This window comes from Haplochromis burtoni, unplaced genomic scaffold (genome assembly GCF_018398535.1).
Source record: "Haplochromis burtoni strain Fernald_Lab_line unplaced genomic scaffold, NCSU_Asbu1 Contig_57, whole genome shotgun sequence".
NCBI classification, from domain to species: Eukaryota; Metazoa; Chordata; class Actinopteri; order Cichliformes; family Cichlidae; genus Haplochromis; species Haplochromis burtoni.
In genome coordinates, this window is record NW_024582418.1 from 886,149 (window position 1) to 911,161 (window position 25,013).

A 25,013-nucleotide genomic window follows, 5' to 3' on the forward strand; every position below is an offset into this window, starting at 1 on the left:
TATTGTCATTTATATAAACTTTATATAAAAATCCATGGACAGTCTATAACCATAACAGTGTAATCGCTCATTTCTGATGTTCTTAAATGTGCACTACTGGTCTCGCTCTGTTTGGCACGCCGTGATAGTTATATGGAGTCCCACATCAACAGTTCAGCTGACTGTAATTCATGAAGGTGAACAACTAGAAAAGTGTGGCTGTGTGGATTTATCCTCAGTGAAACCCCAAGATCACAAGCAGTGAGACCAGCGGCTGAAAGACTGTTGCATAAGATCGCAAAAACAATCCTTAGCTTCCGTTCATGGTTCGAAAAAATTGGGGCATCAGTAAATCCATGCTTCACGTGAGCGATGCAAACCAGAGCAGTCGCTGTTTAGCATCAGTGACATTTCCCACATTGTCCTAGATAAACGCATAAACTTTGCCCCACATTTGGTTGGTTGGAAGCTGCTAACCGTAAATGCAATCATTATCTAACAGTGCGGTGAAAGGACACCTTTGCAACAGCGTCATAAATGTGACTAAAAGTAAACAAAGAGAAGTTATTCCATTAGAGTTGAACAATACCTGGAGGATGTCTTATTGGACTGCTGTTTACAGTGATTAGCCAATTAGATATTAAAAAATTAAAAATTTATATATGCTGTTATTTTTATTACATTTGATAACATTTATATTACATTGGTCACTTAGTTCTTTTTATTGTTTTTACAGGATTAATTGTTCAACAGACTGTTGGATGATGAATATAATAAATGCAGAAATGACTGCAGCGCCATATGTTTATACTTATATAATATTCATTATTCATGTTTATTAAGGGGGATGTTTCTGTTTCTTCCTCAGGATGATGACGACGACCCCGGGATGCTTCATGTGGTTCATTTAGGGATGGTTTGAAAAGACTAACGAACAACAGATAAGACTTTATTAATCCCAGAGGGACACAACATCTCACCAATAACAAGCACAGTAGTTACTTTGCTTGAAGCTTAATCTATAAAGGGTTTAAAAGTCCCCTCATTCACAGCCACACATGGAAAACAGTTTATTTTTTTATACCTGTCATAGAACGTTTGTGAATTTCAGCCAAATCATAAACATGAAATTCACTGAATTCAGCTTATTTCGTGTCTTTGTGAAGTCTAAACCAAATGAACCCTTGAAGGAAACACTTACCTGCTTCTTCTTTTAAAAACACGGCAGAAAATGTTTAAAACCTTTACATTAATCAGCCTGAAAAAATAAAGACTCCCATTTTACACTCATCTCACTGATATTGGATGTTCCAGGCTTCCTCTGCACGCGCATGTGTGCGTGTGCGCCGAGTAGATGTGTGTGTTTGCGTGTTGGCCGAGATTACAGGCCGCAGTTTTATTCATGAACGGGAGCCAACCAGCGACTTTAAAGCATCGCGCGGAGCCCCTTTCCTGAACAGCAGCCATAGCCGTGTCAGAGCTGTCGACGCGCTGCGCTCACCGACTAATCTGACAGCGCCGCGCGAGCCCTAATCCCTCACTGTATCGTAATCTATTTACTTTGCATTCTAAGAGGATTTCCACCAAAAAATATACAAGAAGCGATGTTGGAAATGGACAGAAGATCAGCGAGGATGCTTTTCTGCTGGGTTTTTTTTTTTTTTGTTTGTTTGTTTTGTTAGCTTTAAAAAAATCATTGTATGTTTTTCGGGGAGTCAATCCTCTACGAAAGGGATGGGTGAAAGGAATTACATTTCTGACTGATACTAATACTTCTCTTATGTAAACATCAAAATGTTATATTTCCCTTCTGATGATACAGTCACACTGCAGAGGCAGCTGGAGATAAGTGGCATCTGTCGCCGCCTTTAGTGCATCTCTTGACACGTTTATAATTTACAAACCAAGGCTGCATTATCTCCTGATTGTTTGACTTGACAGCTTGAATAAAAACTGCAAAATTGCTTAACAGGCAAACACGGGTCCCTCCCATCCCTCCGATGGCCTACACAGTCACCTTTTTGACATGCAAACAGTGAAAGCTCATAATACAAATGAAATTTCATAATACAGAAAACAAAGTGGGAGACCAAATGCTCTCCTCGGTTACCCTTTAAGCAATTATGTCAGCTTTGTGAAATCCTAAATAGTTATGCTTCATTTAAAATGTGGCCAGCAGCTTTTATTTATGAAACACCGCCTCACGCTCCAATCTTTGCCATCCGAGATGACTTGCAGAGATAGGCTTATTAGTGGTATTAACATACTGCGCGGCGTGCTGGAGCTGTGAAACGGCCTTGTTAACATTTGGAAATGAATCAAGCCTCCAGCATTTGCTATTATCCAGGTTATCTGCCTATCCCCCCCCCCCCCCTTCTCTGTGCAACAGCTGTGCTGTTTCTCTGCACTGCGTCTAATGATGGCCCTGATTGGACTGATACGGTTCCCCCCTCAGGGGGACGTTTGTATGATTTATAGGTTTGTTTCTGATCTCTGCGAGAGAAATCCCTAAAATATTATAGACAAATATGTCAAGACCATTAAAGACATCAAAGAGACAAGTTTACTTACAACGGAGAGTTTTTAGAAGGAAGAGATTCCCTGAAAAACGAAGAAATATACTGACTAGTGTTACGGTTTCTCTTTGTTGTTGGTTCTCAGGTGATTGAGATGCACTTTGCTTAAGGATCACACTGCGATCGCTTCATCGAGAAAAGTGCTCGGTTATAGTTTAGCATATCTAGTTTTAATATCTGTTCCTGAAAAAGCCTCACAGACAAAAGCGTTATATCTTGGTTCTCTGATTCGAACAGTTTGTTTTTCCTTTCTTTTCTTTTTTGTTAGACTAAACAAAAAATAAAGCACGGGTAAATAAAATATATATGATCTGATGGGTCCTGTTATAGATTCTGGAGACTTCTTATGACAGCAAATTATACACACGTTATAGTTTTATCAGGCTGATACTTCATGAATGTGGCTGATTTTGTCAGATTTTCTTACAAAGTTTTCTTTTGATGTACACATGAGCTGCAAAACACTGTTAGTTATTTTCTTTAAAGAAAATTGAATTCTGAAATCCCCAAAAGACGCATTAGGATTTGTCTTCTTTTGATTTTATGAGCTGAACTAACTCTCAGACTGAAATAAATGTGCATGCAAATAATGTAAACACGTATAGAAATCTATATTTCCTCATGCGTGGTCCAAGTAACTTTATTTCTTTGCTGTGAGATTTTAATTTTGAAGGTTTACGGTCATAGTACTGCATCATTTTTATGCATTTCTGCCCCTGGCATCTGTTTGTGAAGAGAATCTTGTCTCTGAATGAAAAAGAAAATGTGGCCAACACGTCAGACAGCGATGCGTTGACACACAGAGACGACGTCCGCTGCGGGGAAGCGCTAAAGCCTGCAGGCCAACCAGCCCTCCATTAAGCCCTCCCAAGTCTGGTGGGCTGCAAGGAGAAGACAAGTTGTAACTTGGGATGATGAGTCTGCTGCATCCTTTGCAGATGAGATAATGTAAGCACTCTTCAGATACCTCTCTAATCCATCCCCTCCTCGTTGTGACGCAACTGATGCATGAGGAAAGAGGACAGGAAGTGGGGCTGTCATCAGAAAAACAAAAGTCAGATATGAGGGGTGTCGTCCTTTGCAGAAATCAGCGAGAGCTGCTTTCGCCGGTCCAATCTTGTCTGATTTCCCTCCATCAGCCACTTCAAGGGAGGAAAAGGAGGAGGAAGGAAGTGCGTGACTGCTCAGCTGATCTCAGAGCAGCACAAAAGCCTCCAATCATTTAATTTAATGGTCTACAGTAACAGGACTTCAGTGGAGACTGTGTTGGTGATTAGCAAAACCCAAGTAAGATAATGGCAGCAGTGGTGTAGGAGGGCAGTATCAGTGTAAACAAACATCTAGTCAAATACATCTGATTCTGCCCTGCAGTTTGGACTTCCTTTGCATGTTGGCAAAAAAAAAAAAAGTTAAATCTCAATGTCACCATTTTATTCTACCCATGTCAATAAAAATGCCAACTTTTCAGCCTTGTTGCCCCCATCAGACCTCTTTTCCTTTGGCTAATTCAGCACCACATGCCCATGGTTCAGACGGTGCAAGTTCATTTGGTGTTTTGTGAAACTAAACTGATGTGTGGCTGCTGGTTCTTGTCCCTGTGCATGAGTTAACAGCAGTATTTTAAAGAGCAGAATTAGACTTCACAGCAAACGAAGTGCACGCAAGGTCCCAGGAGGTCAGGAGGCCACAGTTCTTGTCTCCTTTGTGAGCTTTTTGTGTTTTGCACTTCTTTGTTTTCACTCACTCATTTGTTTAATTTTCACTCGCTGGATAGGTTTAAGAAAATATTGCGTTTAAATATGCTCCATTACATTATAAACCCGCAGGCTCATAGTGATGCTTAAGAGTACTCAGCGCATTTAAATGGGACATGGTTCCCACTTTTGCTGGTAAAGCTGCTGCTAATTTCCTGTAACTTGCCGATAAGTTCTGTGGTTTCACCCACCGTTCTGTCTCCATATACAAGTAGTGTTGAACCACAGAGCTCCAGCTGCCCTCAAATACCGACTAGAAGCCTGTCCTCCATTCCTGATGTGATGGTGTCAGGAGGATCCACTGACTTATTTTCTCCCAAAATTGAAATATTTCCACATCTTTTTTTAAACTTTGTCGATTTCCATCGCTAACATAAAAAAGGGAGGATTGTTAGATGCAATGCGAGTGAATGAAAGTGGGTCCTTTTAGTTATTATTTATGGGTGTAAATTTGAAATTAAGTCATTAATATCAAACTTTTATATAGAAAAAGATCAGAAGCATGCTAGCTACTAAATTTACCAAATCATCACGTGCATAAGTGCAGCTTCACGTGGCTCCTATTGTGGTTGTAAATTTGTTTACCGGCCTTCATCCTTCATTATAATGAGGATTCTTTGCAAATTAGTACAATAAGCCACCTGGGCCTACAGTGTTTCTGTGTAAATGCACAATTTTCTGCCACAAAAAGCATTTTGTTTTTAAATTATGCCTTTTCATGCTTGTTGTAAGAAAAGCTCTCACAAGTGTTGGATGTCTCACTAGCTGGAAACTGAGAATCACCAACAAAGTGACCAGAGCTGTCTACCTGACGTAAAGAGAGGTGACCAAATTTCTCAGCACGCTTCAGGATCAGGTAACCCGTGTACTCCTTTAATTCCACAGAAATGGGACGGCTAAGACTCGATGTACAAATTGTCCCTAGTCTGTCCTCTGCTGAACTAAACCTACAGCTCCCAAACCCAAGAGGAATTTCATGAATGCTCTCAGTGCCTGGTGCCACAGGGGTGACTAAGCTGCTTTCACTCCACCAGCTCGGCTGCGCCGGCCGCCTGGACTCAGCTGTGAAATCCTCGGTGGTACTCTCGGCTTCTTTGAGTCTCAATGACGAACTCAAGGGGTTGAAGGGTTTTTAGGCCAGAAAACATTTCAAAATTACTAAATAAACCAAAACAAATCAACCAAGCTACCCTTTTTTAAAATTCCCACACCTGATGTTCAACTAAAGAATTTAAAAGCAGGAAACTGAGGCCTTGCCTGACAAAGCACAGAAACCTGAGACGGTGGCCCGGACTACTCCCATGTTGGTGTACAGTTGACCCCAGATCAACCTCTCAGGTAAATTTAATCCTCCTCTGTATCACCCTTCACTCTTCATACCGGCCTATGAACACAACAGGATGCCAAGATCTGGCGACAGTCGGCAGCCAATGAAAGACAAGCGTGAGTGCTGTTTTTTTCCTGTCCTGCATGGAAATGGAAGACAAGAAAACAGTCCCAGCATGCAGGCTGCTATCGGTGCATCTGCCGGGCCTTTCGGATCTTTGTCTTGCGCACACATACACACTGACTTATCTAAGACCAGGAGTGTTCGCAAACCAAATACTGGAGGATCAGTCCGGTTTCTGTCTTTATCTTTTCTGTCTGTCTCTTTTTTACTTTCCTAGATACAAATCTCAAACCACTCATGCGAGGACCGTCCGGCATGGTTCCAGTTCATTTCCTGGACAAAGTGTGAACAAAGTGTCAACAGTTTCCAGTCCACCCACATTCACACACCTTAACCGCAAAAGATGAGAGGCCAAAAGGTCAAATCGGCTGACAACAGGGGGACATTGTGCTGCGATCGATCGTCCCGTTGAGCAGAATATGAAGGTGTCAGACCCTCAAAATCAGGCTTATACAAACACTGGTCACACTAATAGTTCAATAACACCCTTTTTAATTATTAAAATATCACATATCTAATATACTCCTGCAGGAAAACTGCTCCAGCACTCTGTTTTTGTATCTGTGGATTATTGTTTTAAGGCTTTAATTCTCCCTGTCAGCATTTTAGAGCATCGCATTGCCAACATTCAGGTGAAAGAACTGATTATTTGTAGTTCTGCTTATCCGTTATGTTGATTAAACGGTGTCCTCAAAACACCCCCATGATTCCGATCAACTAAAGTCCTCCAAGAATTCAAAAACTGATTGCAAAACATGTGAGATGAACAAAGACAGAGACTGTTTGGCTGGATGATATCATATAAATATAAAGGTTTCTCATTGGTGGAGCTCAGGTGAGGCCATGTTTTGTGTGTTTAGCTTTTCTGCACGTTATTGTTGTGAAACGTGGGGAAAATATCATTTGAATTTCTGCATTTTTCAGCAAATTTCTTGTTTTAATTTATAATAATTTCTGTCTTATTTTCAGGTCGATAAATATTTCAGTCCAGTTTTCAGATCAGTCAGAACATTTTAGGATTAGAAGACAATGTTCCAACACATTTACGTCGTTTTAGAACTACATCAGGTGTAAAAAGAAGTGTGGTGCGTTTAATGTTGTCTTAGGGAAAACGAACCACATGTCTGCGTTGTTAAGTCAATCTGATAGCTTCCCCTGTAGTATACATTACTTGAAAATTTTTAAATCTTAGTGTGTGAAACAGTAGAAACAATGCAAACTAAACAATGTGGTTTTGTTTTTTCGACCTTTTGCTAAACATTTAATTCACCATCACCTCCTTTAAGCTTGAACAGAACTGCACTTGAATTCACTCCTGATGGATTTAAGCCAAATAAGCGGTAATTTTCTTGACTTTCAAAGGTTTGAATTCCTTCGTTTGACACCAAAATTAATAAGTCAACAACTGAAACAGCAACACTAATATATTAATTATTAATTAAAACGATCGGATTATTTTCCAGGATTTTTGTAAAAACTGAAACTTCCTTCTTTTTGGCTCCTTTCTCATTTTAGGTGGGCCATTGCTGCATTTTCGCAGGTGTATCAAAGTGCTGCTTCGTGCTCTTTATTGCTCTCTAACGCTGCGCAGAATCAGATTGCATTTGCGGGAGTAGTTTAGCCTTAAATCCCAGATTTTAATCCCTGCATTGTTCGCACTGAGTCTGATTACAGTCTGTTTTACACTCTGATTTCCTGCTCGACTGTTTAATTGGAACCGCGGCTTCGCTCGCTCAGAGGAAACTAGATGAAAAGCGCGTCTTTTCACTCCAGCTCGTGTTTGAAGGTGAGCAGCTGCCTCACGAGAGACCTGTGGCTCCCACAAACTCCTTAAACCATCGCGCAAGAGCGGCAGCAAATATTTGTTTGATGCAAATCCGAACAAATCCGCCGCTCGCTGCGCTGTTTGCGCGTCTTGGCGCAAACACGTTTAATGTCCTGGTCTGCAGATATTTATTCAGCTGCTGCGAGACTCGTTTGCATAAAGGGAGAGATAGAGAAATGGAGGGAGAGGGACAGAGTGGGAGAGGGCCGGCTGCAGCTGAAACGGACTCCACACGACCAGGAACCTGAAATATGTATCGATCAGACTGATAATCTGATCAGGGCAACAGGAAAAAGAAAAAGAATCTCCTGAATTTTACCTTTTTATGCTTCAAATAGACTCAATTTTACGTCGTGACCTTTCCTCACAGGCGGAATAAAACTGCTTCTGTTTGTCTGCGTCGCTTTCAGAGGCCTTAAAGCGCCAGAACGACCCAGATTTTACCGGGGGGGAAATTCAAAGTCAAAGCAGTTTTTTTTTTGTTTGTTTGTTGTTGTTTTTTTACATTATTTGTTGCTATAATTTCCATTTCTGGTTTGGATCTTTTAAATCAAACGAAACCCGAGACTTCTGCGTAAAAGTGCATACATTTGTAGGATTTAACTTCTCACTGAGACGTATTTAAAAAGCAGAACTCAGTTGGCAAAACTGTGGCTTTCATTTTAAAAATATTTGAACCAATAAATGCAAAAAAAGAAAAGGAAAATAAATTCCAGCGTTACTGTTCGCACCTTTTATAAGTTATCCTCCTTTTTAAAATATATAACTTTGTGTTTCAGACGTTTTGTTGACTTTTCACAGACAGAAGTATAGAAATAATCAGCGAGAGAGACACAGAGAGAGAGAGAGCCCTGTAATAATAAACAGAATTCAATTTGTCTTCATTAGCGGGCAGAAAAGAAAGTGCGCACAACCTGCTCATTTTCTTTGCGCAAGGATGAGGGTTTAATTGGGGCAAATAATTAGCCTGAACCTCCCGCTCTCTGTGCGGCCTTCATTGCTCTAAACGCGTCCAAAACAACCTTGCCAGTGCACTGACGCGATTTTTTTAAACTACCCCCCTCCTTCCTTTTGATATTGCCCCGGAGCAGAAACGCATTAAACACACACACTTACATGTGACCCCCTAACCTGGCCCCACCTACGTAATTACCGCATCAGAGGCGGTGAAATTCCTGCAGGATATTTTGGAGAAACCAACTCGGGGCGCAGGAGTAATTATCACGCCATTACAGCGCTGCGTTCAATTACGCCTCGATCAGCTGTCTCCCGGCTTACTGTTTGGACTGTTTGGTGAAGGAGGTTAACTTTAAAAAAATATATATATATGATTATTATTTTATTTTAAAAGACACTTTGCTTCCCTAAAGCAAGGAGAGATGTCAGCATTTCAATTTAAAGGCAGACACTGAGAGGATTAAACGGCTGCTCTCTAAAATGGAAATGCAAGCCTACACGGCGTTCACGGCTTGTTTTAATTATGGCCTAATTTGCATTTACCCCCGTTATAATTAGGGGATGGGGGTGGGGGGGGGGACAAAAATCAACAAGCTTTTAAATAAAAGTGTGACTAGTTCAAATAAGAGAAAACAGCAGTGTCGAGTTTGTAATTTGATGGTGTACAAAAAGAAACTCGACTCCCTGTTGGGAATCAAAGTGAGACAAGGAAAAATAAAATATGACTTAACGGATCTTTATTGGATGAACATGTATGTAAGGGTGGTCGCCTTTAAAGATACATTCAACATCTCACTGTCATTTTTGGAGCTATAAATCCACATTTTCCTCTCCTCCCCCAGAAGAGTTAAAATAATAATAATAATAAAAAGCTTTGACTCCAATAACAAGCCAAGTGCTGCGGTTCAAACATGTCCCAGAGAGGTGGTCTGCTTTGAAAACGTGGAAGCTAGAATAATAATTATAATTATAATAATATCTGGAAAAAAGAAAATGTCCCAGAATAGTTTCTGCATCTATAGTTTAGATTTAGTTTTCCCCAAGACATTTCAAATTTTGCTGAGTAAAACAAGGTGGATATAAAAGCTGAACTTTATGGCCAATTTGTTCTCTTTGGAATATTTGGGAAGATTTACATACAGTTTCTTTTTTCTTCTTTCTTTCTTTCAAAGTGGTAATAAACAATTTTAAATTCAGAAAAGAAAAAAACAACAACTAAACATGGTCACTGTAACTGACCCAAATACATATTTACATATTTCAGCTCCTGTGTGCAGCTGACTAAAAATCTCTGTCATCCTAAAATAACAAATTCCAGAAAATAATAAAAACTATACAGGACTCGATGGAGGTAAAGAGGGCACGGCAGGCAGTTCCCGTCGGTGCACCAGAGGGGAAAATATTCCTCCCATCCAGAGAGCTGGTGGTCAAAGGAGTTTGGTTGAAATGACTCTTGGAAAAACAGTTTTGTTAAGCTTATCCCAAGGAGGGGTGTCTTTTAAAAAAAACAACAACAAAAAAAAAAACAACCCTTTTTCTTCGTCTTCAGGAAATCTGCTCCTGATGCTTTCTCTTTACAGGTCTGTCTTTTTCTTTCTTTCTTCTTTTAAACTTTGAAACAGGACGAGCGGGAGAAGGAAGTCCGATTCTTGAGCATTCCTGCTGCTATCTTGTTGTCTTATGGTTCATAAACTCTTTTGTCTTTTTAAAAAACAAGCAGTAAGCTAATCTGGAAAATAAAAGAGAGCAGACAAGCAGGGCGGGCAGTGGCGGGTGGGTGGGGAAGAAAGCCTGATCACAAGACTTGGAACCTCCAGGACGCCTGGTCTTTGTAGTCCAAGCAGTCTGTGGTGTTAAAGTTGAGCTTCCATGAAGAGGCGGCAGTCTGCTCTTTGTAATCCAGGCAGTCGGAGGAGTTGAAGGCCAGGCCGGAGCTGCCGTATGCCTGGTGGTGGTGGTGATGGTGGTGGTGGCCTGACGACTGGGAGATGTGGTGGTGCGGGTGGCCCGACATAGATGAGGCCGTCATGGGGCTGAGCTGGTGCGGGTGGTGATGGGAGTGCATGGGGGCTAGGTAGGAGCCGCAGTCCACGCCGCTAAAATAGGAGCTGGAAGGGGTGGGGTAGCCCTGGCCATAGCCCGGCGTCTGGTTGTAGGACATGGGGTAGGAGGTGGCGGCTGCAGCAGAGCCTGACATGGAACGCTGCATACAGGAGGCATTAGATGGGGGCCCGGGCTCAGGGAGCGGGGCCACGGCAGGAGCCGGAGCGTTTCCGGGGGAGATAGCAGGGCTCCATATAGAGGAGACGGTGCTGATGGAGGTAGAGGTGCTGCTGAGTGCCGCTGGGCCCGTGTGATTGGTGGACGAGGACGAAGAGGAGGAAGAGCCCGTGCTGGAGACAGCAGGAGGTGTAAACTGGCCGCTGCTCTCAGATCCGGTACTCTCCCGGGCCGGAGAGGACTTCTTCTTGGGCGGCCGGGCTTTGGCACTGCTGCCGCTTTGCTGCTGCTGGCGACACTTGGCCCTCCGGTTCTTGAACCACACCTACAACCACAAACACCAGCCAGGAGTTAGCAACCCTACACGACACCGGCCTCAGCATTTCAGGAAAAAAAGAACCTCCTGGGCCATGGTGGGAGTACATTATGGAGGAAAATTGGGGGTTATTAGCCATCAAGGTTCATTTCCACCCCGGCCCCTTGGCTTGGACCAGCCAGGGGTCTAATTTCATACCTGGTAGACGGGTCTAAGATAACAGGCTATTGAGTTTCACCACACAGTAGAGTAACTCTAGAGCACAGAGAGGGTATGATTGTGTAGAGCATTTTGCTTTACACACATTCTGAAAATAACTCGAATTGTGCCTTGGATTTCCCCTAATGCCTTTCAAGGAGCAGTGTTTGTTCAATACTGGAGTACACCAGTGAGATGTTTGGAGTATATGCAGGTTTGAGTCTTGGTTTCTTCATATTTCAGATCGAATTACACGACCTGTACTTGAAGAGCATCAAAAATGAAAAAAATAAATACAATTTTTAAAAATAATTGAGTGATTCTGCTGTAAAATAATCTTTAGTAAATTCAGTTTGTTTGCATCAGCCTACCCGGGTCTATGATATCATCATTATTATTATTATTGAAATTAAATGAAGTACTATGAGGTTTGTGTGACAAAACAAAATGCCACACAAACCAGTGTGTTGAGCCAAACACAAAACAAAAACAAAAAAAAAGAAATAGAAAGGCAGCTACTAAATTTTACTTTACTGAGGAACTAATAAACAAACCAAGGTGTGTAATTTTAATTACACTCATTATCTAACCAGTATCTAGCCATCTGCATGATTTTTTTTTGTCCTTTTCTTCTTAAAATCAGTGCATTACTGGGGTACATACAAGGCCTAAAGTTACCCAGGAATCATTCTTAATTTCCCCATAATTGACTTAAATATTTGTGACTCTTAAAAAAAAAAAAAAAAGATTAATGATTTAGTAGCATGAAAACGGAGACATAAATGTACGATAATCTAAGATATTTGCCTGTACAGTTTGTAGCTTGCTAGCTGGAGCGTTAACCGATAATTAACCTTTAATTCAGACACAAATGACGTCATTAACAGTCCCTCGGAGATAAGGGAAAAAATGTATTTAAATTAGAGGTTTTTGAAAATAAGAAAATAAACTCTTTAAATAAATTACTTTGAAGTTCATAAGAGTAAGTTGACATCTTCGTTTGACTATTTTAACTAAACTTGCAGGTCTTCATTGTCCTACTTTTTAAAAATACGGTCAACCACACTAAAGACATTAACTTAATGTCAGCGGAAGCAGAGATTAAAATGTGTCTTTTTTTAAACTTTTTATTTATTTTTGTACCTGGACTCTTGATTCAGGCAGGTTGATTTTCAGTGCGACCTCCTCCCGCATGAATATGTCCGGGTACCGGGTTTTGGCGAACAGAGCTTCCAGGACGTCGAGCTGGGAGCGGGTGAAGGTGGTTCGCTCCCGCCGCTGCTTCCTGGGAGTAGCTGCGGGGAAGAAAGGCGACACAGAGGGGAGAGAAAGACCGGAGAACCGCGTCAGAAACACGGAGGAAACCTGTAAATAATGTCGGGTGAGTGGTAGCGACATGCAAGCCTGTCCTGCTCTGCTGTTGGCTGAGGGTTAGAAAAGAAATTGTGTCTTTTTATTTACTGTTTTACGTTTACATTTTTATTGTGTGTACATTTTAAAATTTGTTTTTACCATTTTAACAGTGAAACACGCAATGTTATTATTATTATTATTATTATAAACGTTTCTTGTTGTTTAACTCTAACCCCTTGATTTGGAGCTCATGTTTACTGCGCATGCTTCTGTCCAGGTGCTCCGTGTGTGTGTGTGTGTGTGGCTGAGAGAGAGAGAGTGAGAGTTTGGGGGGGGTCCTACCTGGGTAACCCACTGAGGGGTGCAGCAGGTCCATGGCAGCGCCACTGAGCCCCAGGCCGTTGACGCCATAGGGGGGCTGTTTGAGGTAGGACATCATGCTACAGGCGGTCACTGCTCCACCCAGCTCAGGCCAGCGGTTCAGTTTCCCCCGATGCTGCAGCTTGGCGGGTCAGGGGGCCGATTCCAGCTACTGCACAGAGAGGAGACACCGCAAACAAGTGAGAAGTTTGTGCGCCACCAAAAAACAAGATGAATCCCGACATGTATGCATTTCACATTGATGACGACTGCTGTCATATTTTATTATTATCATGATCATTATCACCTCTAGCTCTTCACAAATCTCTTCCAGTTTCCACTCCCAAACCACGGTTAACTGAAAAACGCATTTATTTTCAAATAAATGAAGAAACCAGGAAATCATAGTGTAGGAATTTAATTCAAGCTAGACATAGTATTCTGCACCAATTAAAAGGTCTAATGAACTTTAAAAAAAAAAAACGTTCAGGATTATTTGATTATTTTTTAGGATTAAGAGGGCCAAACGGCCCGAGACTCGAGCGCAGAGAGACAAATGCAAAGCTTTTATTTTGCAAAGCAGAATTTATCCACACTTTAAACCTGAAAGCTCCCCACAGACTTTACGAAAGTCATAAAAAGAGAAACTAGATTTGCATTTTGTCTCGTGTGTGTGTCCAACTATAACAACGTTTATTTACAGCAGACCTGCAAATTATTCCAGCCCTCCAAAAAAAATAATCACGCACGCGCACTCTTACTGCGACATAAACTACAAAAACACGCGGGTAAACATTTCCGTAGTATTAATAATTCAAATCAAAATAATCATCTGCCTTCTGTTTTTTGCGCTCACATATTTGTATTTGTTTTTTCAAACCTGCAGTTTAAAAAAAAAAAAATCCTAATTACCGGTGTATTTTTCATCTAAATCTGGTTATTTCACACAACAAAAGCAAACTCAATAAAACTTATGAATAAAATGTGTGTGTGAGGTGTGTGTAGGCCTGCACTTTCTCCCTCTTTCTCTCACACACACACGCAGAGTTACAAAACGCTAGATTATCTGTGTAGTTTGACAATCAATTTAAAAATACATATATAACAAAAAATCTCTGTTCTGGCTCATTCTGTTTCTTTCGGATCGTCAGACTTCGTGTGCGTTTTTGACCACAGCAGGACTCCTGTGGCTCTTCAGTCCTCGGCTGAGAATTTCAGTTAAAAGTCCACCAACGTGAAACGCATTTTTCTCCAACAACCAGCTTCTGTTATTATATTTAAACCAGGCTGAAAATGTGAGGAGTCGATTTTTGTGCTTTGTTTTAAAGGTGCACAAAGTGAGGACCAAATTCAGCTGGAAAAAAGTTCAAATTTGTTTAATTTTGGATTTTTACTGGATTAAAAAGATACATTTAGCATTGTATTTTTAGTAAAGCAACACTTCGGTCTTCTTTACTTTTCGGCTCTTAAAAAAAGAAAAACAAAAGAGAGAGAGAGTGAGAGAGACAGAGAAAATTAATAAATAAAACCCTGCATGGTTTTATTTTTGTTTCTAGTAAAGTACTGCTGGTTAAGTAAAGACGCAAACCTGAAGGAAAATAAGCAAAATTATATACATATTCAGCAGCTCCTAAAACATTTACACACACACACACACACACACACACACGCACACACACACGCACACACACACGCACACACACAAAGAGTCCGGGTGGAGAAACTAGTTTGCGTGCAGACTGATCTGAAGCTTAAAAACACGCAACCCGGGAGTGTGAATTAAATTAGTGGGGTTATTTTAACAATGACCAAACCAAACCTCTGCGTGCCAAACGCGTATTCCAGCAGCTCTTTAAAAAACGCGCTTCCAGCTCAGCCAGGCCGGAGTGAAAAGGCGAGATCTCCGTGCAAATGAACTCAATTAGAATTTAGATTAGACCTCCGGGGAGAGAGAGCGTTTCAGAAGGGTCCTTATCAGCAAAATAAATTAACAAAAACCAAAAAACACGCCTCTCCAATTATCTGCTGAGCGCTTCAGAGTCTTTAATGGACAATTGCTCTTAATAAAAAAATAAATAAAAACTTACAGGAATGAGAATATTAAAAAAAAAAAAAACAAATAAAGGAGGAGGAAGTTGGCTCGATTTATCGGCTTCAAGATGAAGTCCTTGACAGTGCTGAGTAATTGATATCTGCGCAAAAAATTCAATATAAAAGTGCAGCGGTACAAACTGAAATCAGGTGCGTGGTACGGGTTATTCATGAAAAATGTTTCAGGTTTTTTTTTTTTTTTTTTAAATATACATTTTAATATTTTTTTGTACTTTAGCTATAGGGTTACTTCGTGAATGAACCGCGGCTCAGAGTTCCTCGGAGCGAAAATGCACACAAACCAGAAGATTTTGCGTAAAATCAGCGAAAGAAAACAGGAAACTTTACCTTGTTGTTCTCCTTCCCTTGTCCCGAGCGCTCGAACCGCAAGAGGCGAGTAAAAATTATCCAGCTGCAGGAAGTCTGCGGGGCACAAAACTCGCGCAGCGGCCGCAGACTTTCTCAGAAACAAATATCAGTGCGCAAACCGAGCAGCATCACCAGCATTGCCGCGTCCTCGGTGCGGTTCCGGCCGTTTTTACAGCCAAATAAATCAAACTCATTTGCTTTCAGGGGGTTTGTCGTTGTCTGTCAGAGTGTTAAGGTGATTTCTAATGGAGATGGATGGAGATTGATCACCTTCTCTCCGCCCCGCGCCTCTATGAGCGGAGGATCACCTGCGGATCCGCCTCCTGCAGCCAATCAGCGAGGGCTAGCGAGCTGACGGACGGCGCAGGCCACCTATGGGGGAGCAGAGGCAGCCGGGGGGGGGGGGGAGCCCACTCCCACTCATCTCCCCCCACCACCCTTCCTCCTCCTCCTCTTCTCAGTCCCGGACCACAGGAACCACAGAGCGGTTTTAAAAAGATGGAAATGTTTCGTAGGCCTGCAGGGGAAGGTGCTTCAGAGGCTGCAGGCCTGCGCTCTGCTGTGCGTATAAGAAGAATTTAGAAGGTACTCGCACCTCACAGGAACCAGTTTTTTTTATTGTTTGCATGCCGGGTATAGAGCATCTTTGCTGGGATTGTCAGCAAACTTTAGTGCTGACTTTTTTCCACCTAAAATACATATTCTGGGTTTTTGAAAAGACCCCCCCACCAAACAAAAAACAGACGAACAAACGCTTCGATGGCAAAGGTTACAAATCAAGATTTAGTAGCAATAGAAACCCGAGGAAACCCCCGCTGTAGTTTGGCAGTTATTTCCTAAAAAAAACAAAACACACATTTACGAGAAAAGGCCTCGAAGCTTCAGCCACATTTTTATCTACGGTCACCGTTTGTTTCTCTGCCATTTTTTAAAAAACACAAACAAGTGGACACCGAACCATAAAACAGAGGATAGAAGTTAAAATTATCCATTTTGATTTTATTGTGATGCCCACTCCCAGCCTCCTCCCTTCTTTTTTTTCTCTCCCCCGCACACACAGACACGCACACACACACACACCAGTCTCATGAATATGAATGAGGTTTAATCCCCATTTAGAATTACATTTGAGGATGGTTGACGTAAAGTTTAATAGGGGTAGACCTCCAACTCACTGCGGAGGAAAAAGAAGAATCCACAGAAGAAGAATCAGCAGCAGAAAGCTGCGGTCACCGAATCAAATCCTGTGTTGATGTTTTTAACACGTTTTTAACCCTCCACACTTAAAGAAAAACACTGCGTATGCTTTATGATTTGGCCTGAGTGGTACCGGGTGTCAGAGGGGGAGGGGGGGGGGATGCCGCTTCTTATTCTCTGCAAAAACACAAACTTTTGTAAATGAGGCCCGAGCTGAAAGCGAGCTAATGCTCAAAAAGAGAGGGAGAGGGTGAGAGAGAGCAGGGATGGAACTTACAATTTTATGTGTGTGTGTGAGTGAGGAAGAGGAGGAGTATCAAAGTGGAGGCCGATGGGACTTAAAGTCATCGATGAGAGCACTTTGACAGAGAAACTTGAGCATCAAAAGTCTGCAGAGCACAATAATAATAATTACAAAAAAAAATAAATAAAAAATATGTAGGTTGTGTGCGCAGGCCTGCAGTGATGCTTGTTACAGACGCACCTGAACGCACCTTTCTGTGCAGGTCCGTGTTTTTACGCAGAGGCCAAAATCAAAGAGAAATCAGGCCCGTTTGATTGAAGGGAGGCTGTGTGCGCAGAGAGGAGGCGGCCTAAAGTGGAGGTATTTGATTTGGGTTTCACGCACCTTTTATCCATTTTTTATTTCCACCACATCTGAAGTCCGAGCTGTCAGAGGGCCGGCGAAGGCTCTGACCGAAATACCACCACCCCTCCTTTCCTCTGCACATGCACACACAGGCTCCGTTAAATTATGCAAAAAGGCCATTCAACAAATATGGCCCTCACAACACAAAAGAGACGGTTTATTCTGACATTTCCCCTGCATTGCTTTTTTTCTCTGCCCCTTCCATCCTCTCTCGATGTGAGTAAGACCCCGAGATAAACCCCTGAACAAGTATCAAGTTATCAAGTTGCACCAACCTTTTGTAATAAGAGTATTTTGTCTAATCCCAAATTGCAGTTGAATTTTCTTAATGCTGAGCTGGTAAAGCCTGGGATTAGGCGGTGAGGAGAGGAGGGGGAAAAGTTTTGTCCCTTCAGCCGGCAGGATTGGAAGCGGGGATCTGTGGGGATGTTGTCGGTGCTTATTAAAACGATGATGCATAAAACGGACTGTTGTAGGAGCCCCGGCGCTGCACGCAGAGACCGCGGCTCCCTCAGGTGCAGCTTTTTTGGACGGCGGCGCGGGCGAGGGAAGTGAAAAACGCAGAGGCCGAGCGGCGCTCAGCACCTGTGAGGTGAGGCCAGGAGACTTCAAAGCTCAGGAGATAATCCATTCAGCTGAAGGATCCTCAGCTGCACAGCAGCGCCGAGCCACCGCCGTTTTTTTTACGCAGTGCCTCGCTCTTATTCAGCGAAAAAAGGAAAACGACTCCAAATAAATTTTCACTCCTTCTGCTTCTGCTGGAGCGTTAAAGAAAGCCGGGCGATGCTGCGGAGGTAGGACAGGTCGGTTTCAACAGTTTTATTCTTAACAAAATGCAAAAACGCCAAATTAAAAACATGTAGTGATTCATTTAAAATGGTTTAAAATAGTTTTCAGTGAAGTTGAAGTAATTTAGAGGAAGTTAAAACTTTTAAGAGTTCAGTTTTACGCATGAATGATTGTGTAAGGAAACAGCCTTTAAAATGTTGCATGTAAAATAATTTATAAGTTAAGTGTAAACGACAGGTTGTGTGCATCATTTTAAAGATTTTTCTCTCACACACACTCACATACACTCAGCACCGTTCAGGCTCTGCTCTTTTTCCTCCAGATCACAGGCGCCCGCGATAAACGCGCTGCAATACAAAGTCAAACAAAGCGCCTCGGGGGACGCAGAGTGCGTAATGTGCGCGTACAGTCGGTCCCAAGCAGAGAAGAAACGAATCAGCAAATTAATTTGAAAGTATTAGAAAGGCCGGGGAGGACGTCTGCTGTCACAACCGATTTTCCTGCTTTAATCGGGGATGGGAGGCTGCCTGCAGGGACAGAGAGGAGGGTTAAACCGCAGACACTTTGTTCATCCGGAGCTTTTATTGCAGGAACATTTTCCACAGCTCATTTCAGTAAAATGGTGCAAATTAAAATGGACACTTTAAGAATTTAAGGGTGTGATTTTTTTTTTCTACATCTTTGAAAATTAATACCAATTGTTGTGCCCGCCCTCCTCCCCTCATCCGTGGCTGCGGGTGACCGAGCCTCTCCAGCTCTGCAGCCCGTCCTCAGCGCGCACAGGAGCGGCCCAGAGAGAGGTGTGAGAGAGGGGGGAAAACATCTGCTCGGAACAAAGTGATCTCTCTAATCTTCCTCGGAGGAACCTGCTCGACACCGACCTCAAAGAAGAAAAGAAAAAACCCGCCAATTTTAATTTATAAACACGCGCACAGGTCGCAGGGGAATTGAACAGATCGCCGAATAATAAACGCAACGCTCGCCGGTGGAGGCGGTGATAGGGTCCACTTATGTGCGGGGGCTGCAGCCAAAGACGTGCATTTCAATAACTTTTTAAATTATGTAAACAGAAAGAGGAGGAAAAAAAGAGTTCAGATCGAGGATTGGAGATATTTCTTTAAACAGAGTAAAAAATAAATACAAATATTTGGAACAGAGTTTTGAAAGTGCGTGCGCCTTTTGAAAAATAGAAAATGAGTAATAAAAAAAAACATTAAATATAACAAAAATTTAAAAATCCACAGCGGCTAGGTTTTTAGTTTTTTTAAGAAGAGGCCACACAGCGTCTTGTGGAGTATGAAATCATAAAGACTTTATTACTGAAGACTTGGGTTATGACACTGGAATAAATAATCAGATAAATGTTCACACGTAAAAAGAACAGCTGCACAAGATGTGGAGCTCTAAGAGATGGAAGCATATTTCTCTTCTTCTGAATACAATAAATAGAAACCAAAAGTCGTTGAGCAAAATGAAACGTGATGGTAGATTCACTTAACAAGCAGCTTATTGGACAAATGACAATAAATAATATATATATATATCTGTTGTTTTCTGACTGCATGACTCCTGATGGAGGAAAAAAAAAGATTTTGGAAGCTGTTGGTCAGAGCAGTGATGAAAATATACAACAAGTGTTTTTTTTTTTTCCTTTCTTTGTTTTGGTAAACTGCTTTCAAGCCAAGACGATAAAAAAGCAATAGGAAAGTCAAGATTTGTGAACAGTAATGCTTCCCAAGTTAAGATATTTTACAAGTAAAAAGTGAGATAATTAAAAGATACGGTCAAGTAATGAAGTAGCTTGAAAAGAGCGATGTTATCTCTTTGTTTTTCTTTAAAAAGTCTGACTGAAAAGTCAACCCACCTCATCATCTTCTGAATATGATGGGGGGAAAGAAAAAGAAAAGAAAACAAATAAGAGTAAAATTTCCCCCATTGTTGTGCTGTACCTCAAATCCACCACAGACTGTGCCTGGTCTCCACATTCAGACGGAGCGAGCTGCACACAGGCTGTGCGCTGCCCTCGTCTCACACGTATTCATGTTTGTTACACAGGTACCGTTCTCGAGAAAGTAAAGCAGAGTTCAAATTTTAAAAAATAAAATAAAATAAAGGGGGACAGTCCGAGTCCGTAAAAAGTTGGTGCAAAGGTGTCGCAGGGCCTCTTCGCTCAGCCGAGTCTCTGTGGTTAATCTGACCCGAACATAAACCTCAAAGGGATTCCAATAACTGACAGAAATGTCTCGACTCCTCTATCAAATAAAATGATCGATAATAATCATGTGATACATTTCTTTTATCGGCTACATTTGTTGGTTGTGTTTGCTGACAATCACTGAAGGACGCACTTCTCCTCTTTCTTGGCCATCTTGCCTTTGTTCTGCTCCAGCGTCCTCTCCAGGTGCTCGTCCTCCTCCTCGGCCCTGCGGACGGCAAAAGGTCAAAAGGTCAGATGTCTCGGGGTGGGGTTGGGGTAAGGGGCAGACAGGTAAAACAGCTGGTGCCACGGTGAACGCCGCTGCACCACCTGTGGAGTGGCCCGGTGCCAGGGGCCACGTTCTGACCTTTTACCTGCCTGCGGTGCCCTGGAAGGGATCCCACCCGTGCAGGTGCGCCGCAGGGCAGGCTCGCCGTGCTTTCTCTACGTCCACAGCTTCTTGGGGACGTCTGTGACACCACAGGAGCGCCTGCTGTGCAGTGTTTTTATACTTGTGTTCAGTGTTTTTAAGTGACTTACTCTTTTTCCTGGGCGTCCAGGTCCCTGACCAGCGCGTCTCGCTTGTTGACCAGTATGACCAGCTCATCCAGCAGCAGCTGCTCCCGTCTCTTCTGGGCCTCGGTCTTCTGCCAGTCTGCAACACAACCAGAGACCTGCAGTCAGCGGTGGAGACACTGAGGATATTTCTTTTCTAAAAACCTCACAGGCTGCAGGATGCCTACATCTTCTTCTGGACTGAACCTGTAACTGAAGTGTTTTCAAAAAGATCTTTGGGTTTCCTGGATGTGGCTTCATTTATGTGAGGACTGCAGATGATCAGAAAGACGGAGAAACAGTTTCATCACCTCACTGACCTGCTGGACTGTGATGGAGCGGGACGTAAATGTGACGTGTAAACACGCTCCGTCAGGTTGCGCGCACAGTGATGACGTCATGTTAATGTGCAACTTCTCGCAGGTATAAGATGGCTCTCGTTCTTTTATAACCTCTAACTTCTCAGGAACACACAAGCTCTATTAAAGCGGCAGCTCTGCTGAACGACGGCATTCACGATCGTTTGTATTTGTCACATTTTTAGTTCTATCCTGAAGTGAATTAAGTTTGAAAGTCTCCTAAATTGAGTTTTAATGGTCCAAAATCCTCCACAGAAACTTATAAATAAATACCAACCCCTGAATGTCACCTCCTCAGCCAAACAAACAAACAAACACACACACGTAGGTGAACCCCTGACTCTCGTCTCTCAGTTCTCCAGGGTCTTTGCAGGAAGGGGCCCCACAGGGCCCCACAGGGTCCAGGTGGGACCCTGATCCAAATCCCCTCAGCCTCTCCCTGGAGGAGGGGGCAGCCCACAGGAGAGCGCTCGCTCCCCCTGGGGCTCGAATATCCGCCTGGCGCCCTCGGCTCTGCATTCACCCAACACCAGGGCAGCGCTCCTCCCTCCCTCACCCCAAAAAACTCACCCTAAACACTCACTGCAACCTTTTTGTGCAGTTTAAAACAACCACCACACTTAGCATGCACAGGCAGGACAACATATGCTGTACATAAATTAAACTGAATGAGATTCAACTTCTCGTCGTGTCACACACACGGCTGCCGGTTGCAGTGTTTTATCCATTTCACTGCCTCAAAGCTGGAGAAAGGCAGGAAATCTCCTTCTGCTCCTCAGCTCAGTGTGAGAACGTGTCTCCCTCTAAAACCTCCCTCCATCGTTTCATAATAAAACTGAAAAAAAAAATCCGCTTCGTCCCAGCGAGAATTCAAACAAACCCAAACTGAACTTCTGTGGCGCGTAGGCAACTTCACCCCTCTATCAATATTTAACCGGCTATTGATTCGAGAATAAAAGGAATGTTGTAAAATGTCAGTCCCAAAATAAGTGTGGCTTTATTAAAAATAAATATCACCCCTCCTCCTCCTCCTCATTGAGTCAAATTGCGGCAGTCAGGCTGTGTGCGTGTCACGCTGGGCCCAGTGGGTTTGTCCTGAAAGGTCTGCGCTCTCTTCATTGGCCCCGCTCGTCCCTTTGAAGTCGACCACAGAGCGAAATGAACACAGTCCCAATATTTGGCTCTCTAGCCCCCCCTCGTTATTTTTCTCTCTCTCAGGGAAGCAAATTTACTCTCTTCTGGTTTTTGTTCAGGAGTTAACAAATACTTCAAAATATGTCTGAATCTGCACCTCGAGGATTTGTTGCTCCTTTTATTTATTTATTTTTAAACATGTGGTTCTTTAGGAAGAATCAGAACAAAGTGTGGGGAATATTAGGTGAGTCATCAGCTTTAGATAACTGAGACAGGAATGTATAAATAAATCTCCCACAATCCTCTCTCAGAAGAGGAGGGTTCACGACGAACCAGGTGGTTTTTATTTTTTATTTTTTAATCTCCTTCAAAGGATTTCTCAGCCAAAAAAGCCAAAGACCTGCTGGACCCGGGGTGTGCATGGGAGGGGAAGGGGACCCATGAGTGAGCTCACTGCTGTCAATCACATGTCTCAGAGTCCCGCCCCCCTCATTAGGAAGGTAAACAATAAAAAGAGCCGATGAGCGACGTGACCAGGCAACACCAGAGCGGGGCAGGCTGGGTAACCAGAGACGCAGGAACAAACAAAACAGCCTGCAGCCACTCAGACCCCCCTGTAAGCCACGCCCCCCTCCATAAGAGAGTGGGAGAGGGAGGTTAAAGACTTAGGAGTGTGTACAACTCACACGGTGGGTGCGTATTCAGATAACTCTCACCGTGCACGCCAGTGGTAACCATGTGAATCTGCACAAGGCACACAAGAATGCGCTGGTTCAAATCCCCATGAACACCCCCCTCTTCTCTCCCTGCTCGCTATCCCCGACGCTAAATTTATTCAAGACAGCAAACCGGTCCAAAGCCTCGTTCTCTCAAAGCGGGACGAGGCCGCCCTTCATGCATCCGAGTCCGTCTGGCTGCCTCTTTTTCTGTTTTATACCAAAATACGGCGACATCACATCGGAGGGTTTCAATCGCAGCTTTTTTGGACATGGACACCAAAATACAATTTATTCACCTTCATTTCTTTGCTTTTTTACCCCCCTCGTCCTCTTTAGGCCCTGAGAGCTGATTTCAGCTGAAATCCAAGTGTCATCAGAGAGAGGGGGGGGGACTGATAATTAAAAAAGCAACAAACACAAAGGCTAAAAATTGCAAGACAAAAGTTCTCTCTAAATTACTAAGATTGCTTTTGTTGAGGTTCGAATATAAATATATATATAAATATATAAATATATAAATATAAATATAAAGTTTATATTGCAGTTTCAGAGCAGTTCATCCTCTACTTGGCCAAGAGATGACTGCATAACTGCATGTGACTTAATCTGCCCATCTATGTGATTTACTCCTGTAGGGACCTGACGTTTAGGGAAGCTGCGTGTAAAAGAGTACCAGTCCACCTTTTCTCTCAGGAAAGGCAGTATGAATGGGGGAGGGCCTTTCTTGTTAGCTTCTGAAGCCATTTTCCACACATGCACTCCACCCCTGAACCTTTCCAGACTTTACCCAGGTTCCCAAAGTTTGTGTGATGCTTTTTTGTTCAGACGTGTGGACAAAGTAGCTAATATTGTCCTTAATTCCATGAGTGTATGTCAGGTGTGCTCTACCACCTAAAACACGCTGAATATTTCTAGTAGTGCAAACCTTTGTGAAGCGGTGTTTCCTGCCTCATGCAACGTGCAAGGAGGTAAATTTATCTACAAGAGGACAAACCTGCCCTTAACACATTTAAACACAACTTGAACCTTTATAACTTGATGGCTCATAAACTATTTAACATGCTGACGGCAGCTACCAATTTACAGGATTTACTGCCTTTAGCCTCTGGGTGAGTATCAGGTGAGAAAGTTTGGCTTAGCTTCATTGTGTCTGTTTGCCATAAAAACATTCAGAATTGTAGTTTTCTGGTCTACGTGTCCAGCAGAAGACTGAGAACATCACGGTAGATACAACAATCAAGTGGTTTTCCACCTGTGTGAAGCAGGCTGAACCACAGGAAAGATTTTACATCTCTTAAAAAGCTGTAATTTCTTTCCAGGCATGAATGTGAACATTTTCAGCATCTGTTCAGCCTCATGTGACGATTAGCAGCATGTAATACCACGTTAGCTTCACTACAGGTGGCACCTGTCCTCGACATAAACACCAAGTTAAAACAGCTGGAGACGATGCGAATATTAAAACTTCAAGCGTGGACGCACTTCAACCTACACAAACACCCGAGCTGTGAATAGATAATTAAACACACTGGTCTTCTGAATTCGCCAAAACTCGAGCCCGGCGACGCGTGGAACGAAGCCTGTTGCTATCGGCCTCTTCAGTCAGTGTGCAAGCCTGAAAGAGTTGGCGACATCATCAAAAGTTGCCCATGTGATCGGATTCCAAAGTGCACCTAATCAATCAGGGTCTGTAGTGCGCTGTCCCGATGTGTTACAAAGCCCAAATAGATTTACAAATGGGCTGTGGGTGTGTGTGTGTGTGTCGGGGGTGTGGAGAGGGATAAGCTCCTGCATAGGATTACATATTGATTTTAAACATATAAAAAAGCTTATCATATCAAACCGTAACAAGGGGAGAGAAGAAGAAAAAAAAACAACTCTGGGACCCAGCTATGCATAAATCCCTTTTAGATGGCGAGAGGGCGTCCACTTTAAAAACACACACACACACACACACACACACACA

The 25,013-nt window shown here is 42.8% G+C and overlaps 3 protein-coding genes across 9 annotated transcripts in view; 1 reads left to right on the forward strand and 2 right to left on the reverse strand.

Annotated features, from left to right (window-relative positions):
- LOC102294935 (WD repeat containing planar cell polarity effector) overlaps window positions 1-8,062 on the forward strand; it is an 89,926-nt gene extending 81,864 nt beyond the window's left edge. The window contains exon 19 of the mRNA XM_042220925.1: window positions 848-8,062. Within this exon, the coding sequence (XP_042076859.1) occupies window positions 848-901 (54 nt within the window). The 3' untranslated portion in view covers window positions 902-8,062. The remainder of the gene's footprint in view (window positions 1-847) is intronic.
- Window positions 8,063-9,261: 1,199 nt separating this feature from the next.
- On the reverse strand, window positions 9,262-15,768 carry otx1 (orthodenticle homeobox 1). The gene is made up of 4 exons (XM_005922435.2): window positions 15,428-15,768; window positions 12,971-13,160; window positions 12,419-12,570; window positions 9,262-11,086 (listed from the first exon to the last, which is right to left on the reverse strand). Exons 2-4 carry the CDS (start codon window positions 13,065-13,067, stop codon window positions 10,337-10,339), a joined length of 999 nt encoding a protein of 332 aa, XP_005922497.1. The 5' UTR covers window positions 13,068-13,160; window positions 15,428-15,768; the 3' UTR covers window positions 9,262-10,336.
- A 3,558-nt stretch (window positions 15,769-19,326) lies between these two features.
- Window positions 19,327-25,013, reverse strand: part of ehbp1 (EH domain binding protein 1) — a 159,311-nt gene continuing 153,624 nt past the window's right edge. For 2 of the 7 annotated variants that reach the window (XM_042220902.1, XM_005922437.2), the window contains 2 exons: window positions 20,821-20,935; window positions 19,330-20,506 (listed from right to left, as the gene is read on the reverse strand). In XM_042220902.1, coding sequence (XP_042076836.1) covers window positions 20,416-20,506; window positions 20,821-20,935 — 206 coding nt within the window. In that variant the 3' untranslated portion in view covers window positions 19,330-20,415. Of the gene's footprint in view, window positions 20,507-20,820; window positions 20,936-25,013 lie in introns of all 7 variants that reach the window. The other 5 variants (XM_042220905.1, XM_042220903.1, XM_014333615.2 and 2 more) reach the window with 5 other exon arrangements.

Coding starts and splice junctions, on each gene's coding strand:
- otx1 (XM_005922435.2), bottom strand. CDS start 13,067: ATGATGTCCTACCTCAAACAGCCCCCCTATGGCGTCAACGGCCTGGGG. Junction 12,571..12,970: donor CCCCTCAGTGGGTTACCCAG/GTAGGACCCCCC, acceptor TCTTCCCCGCAG/CTACTCCCAGGAAGCAGCGG. Junction 11,087..12,418: donor TGCCTGAATCAAGAGTCCAG/GTACAAAAATAA, acceptor TTGTGGTTGTAG/GTGTGGTTCAAGAACCGGAG.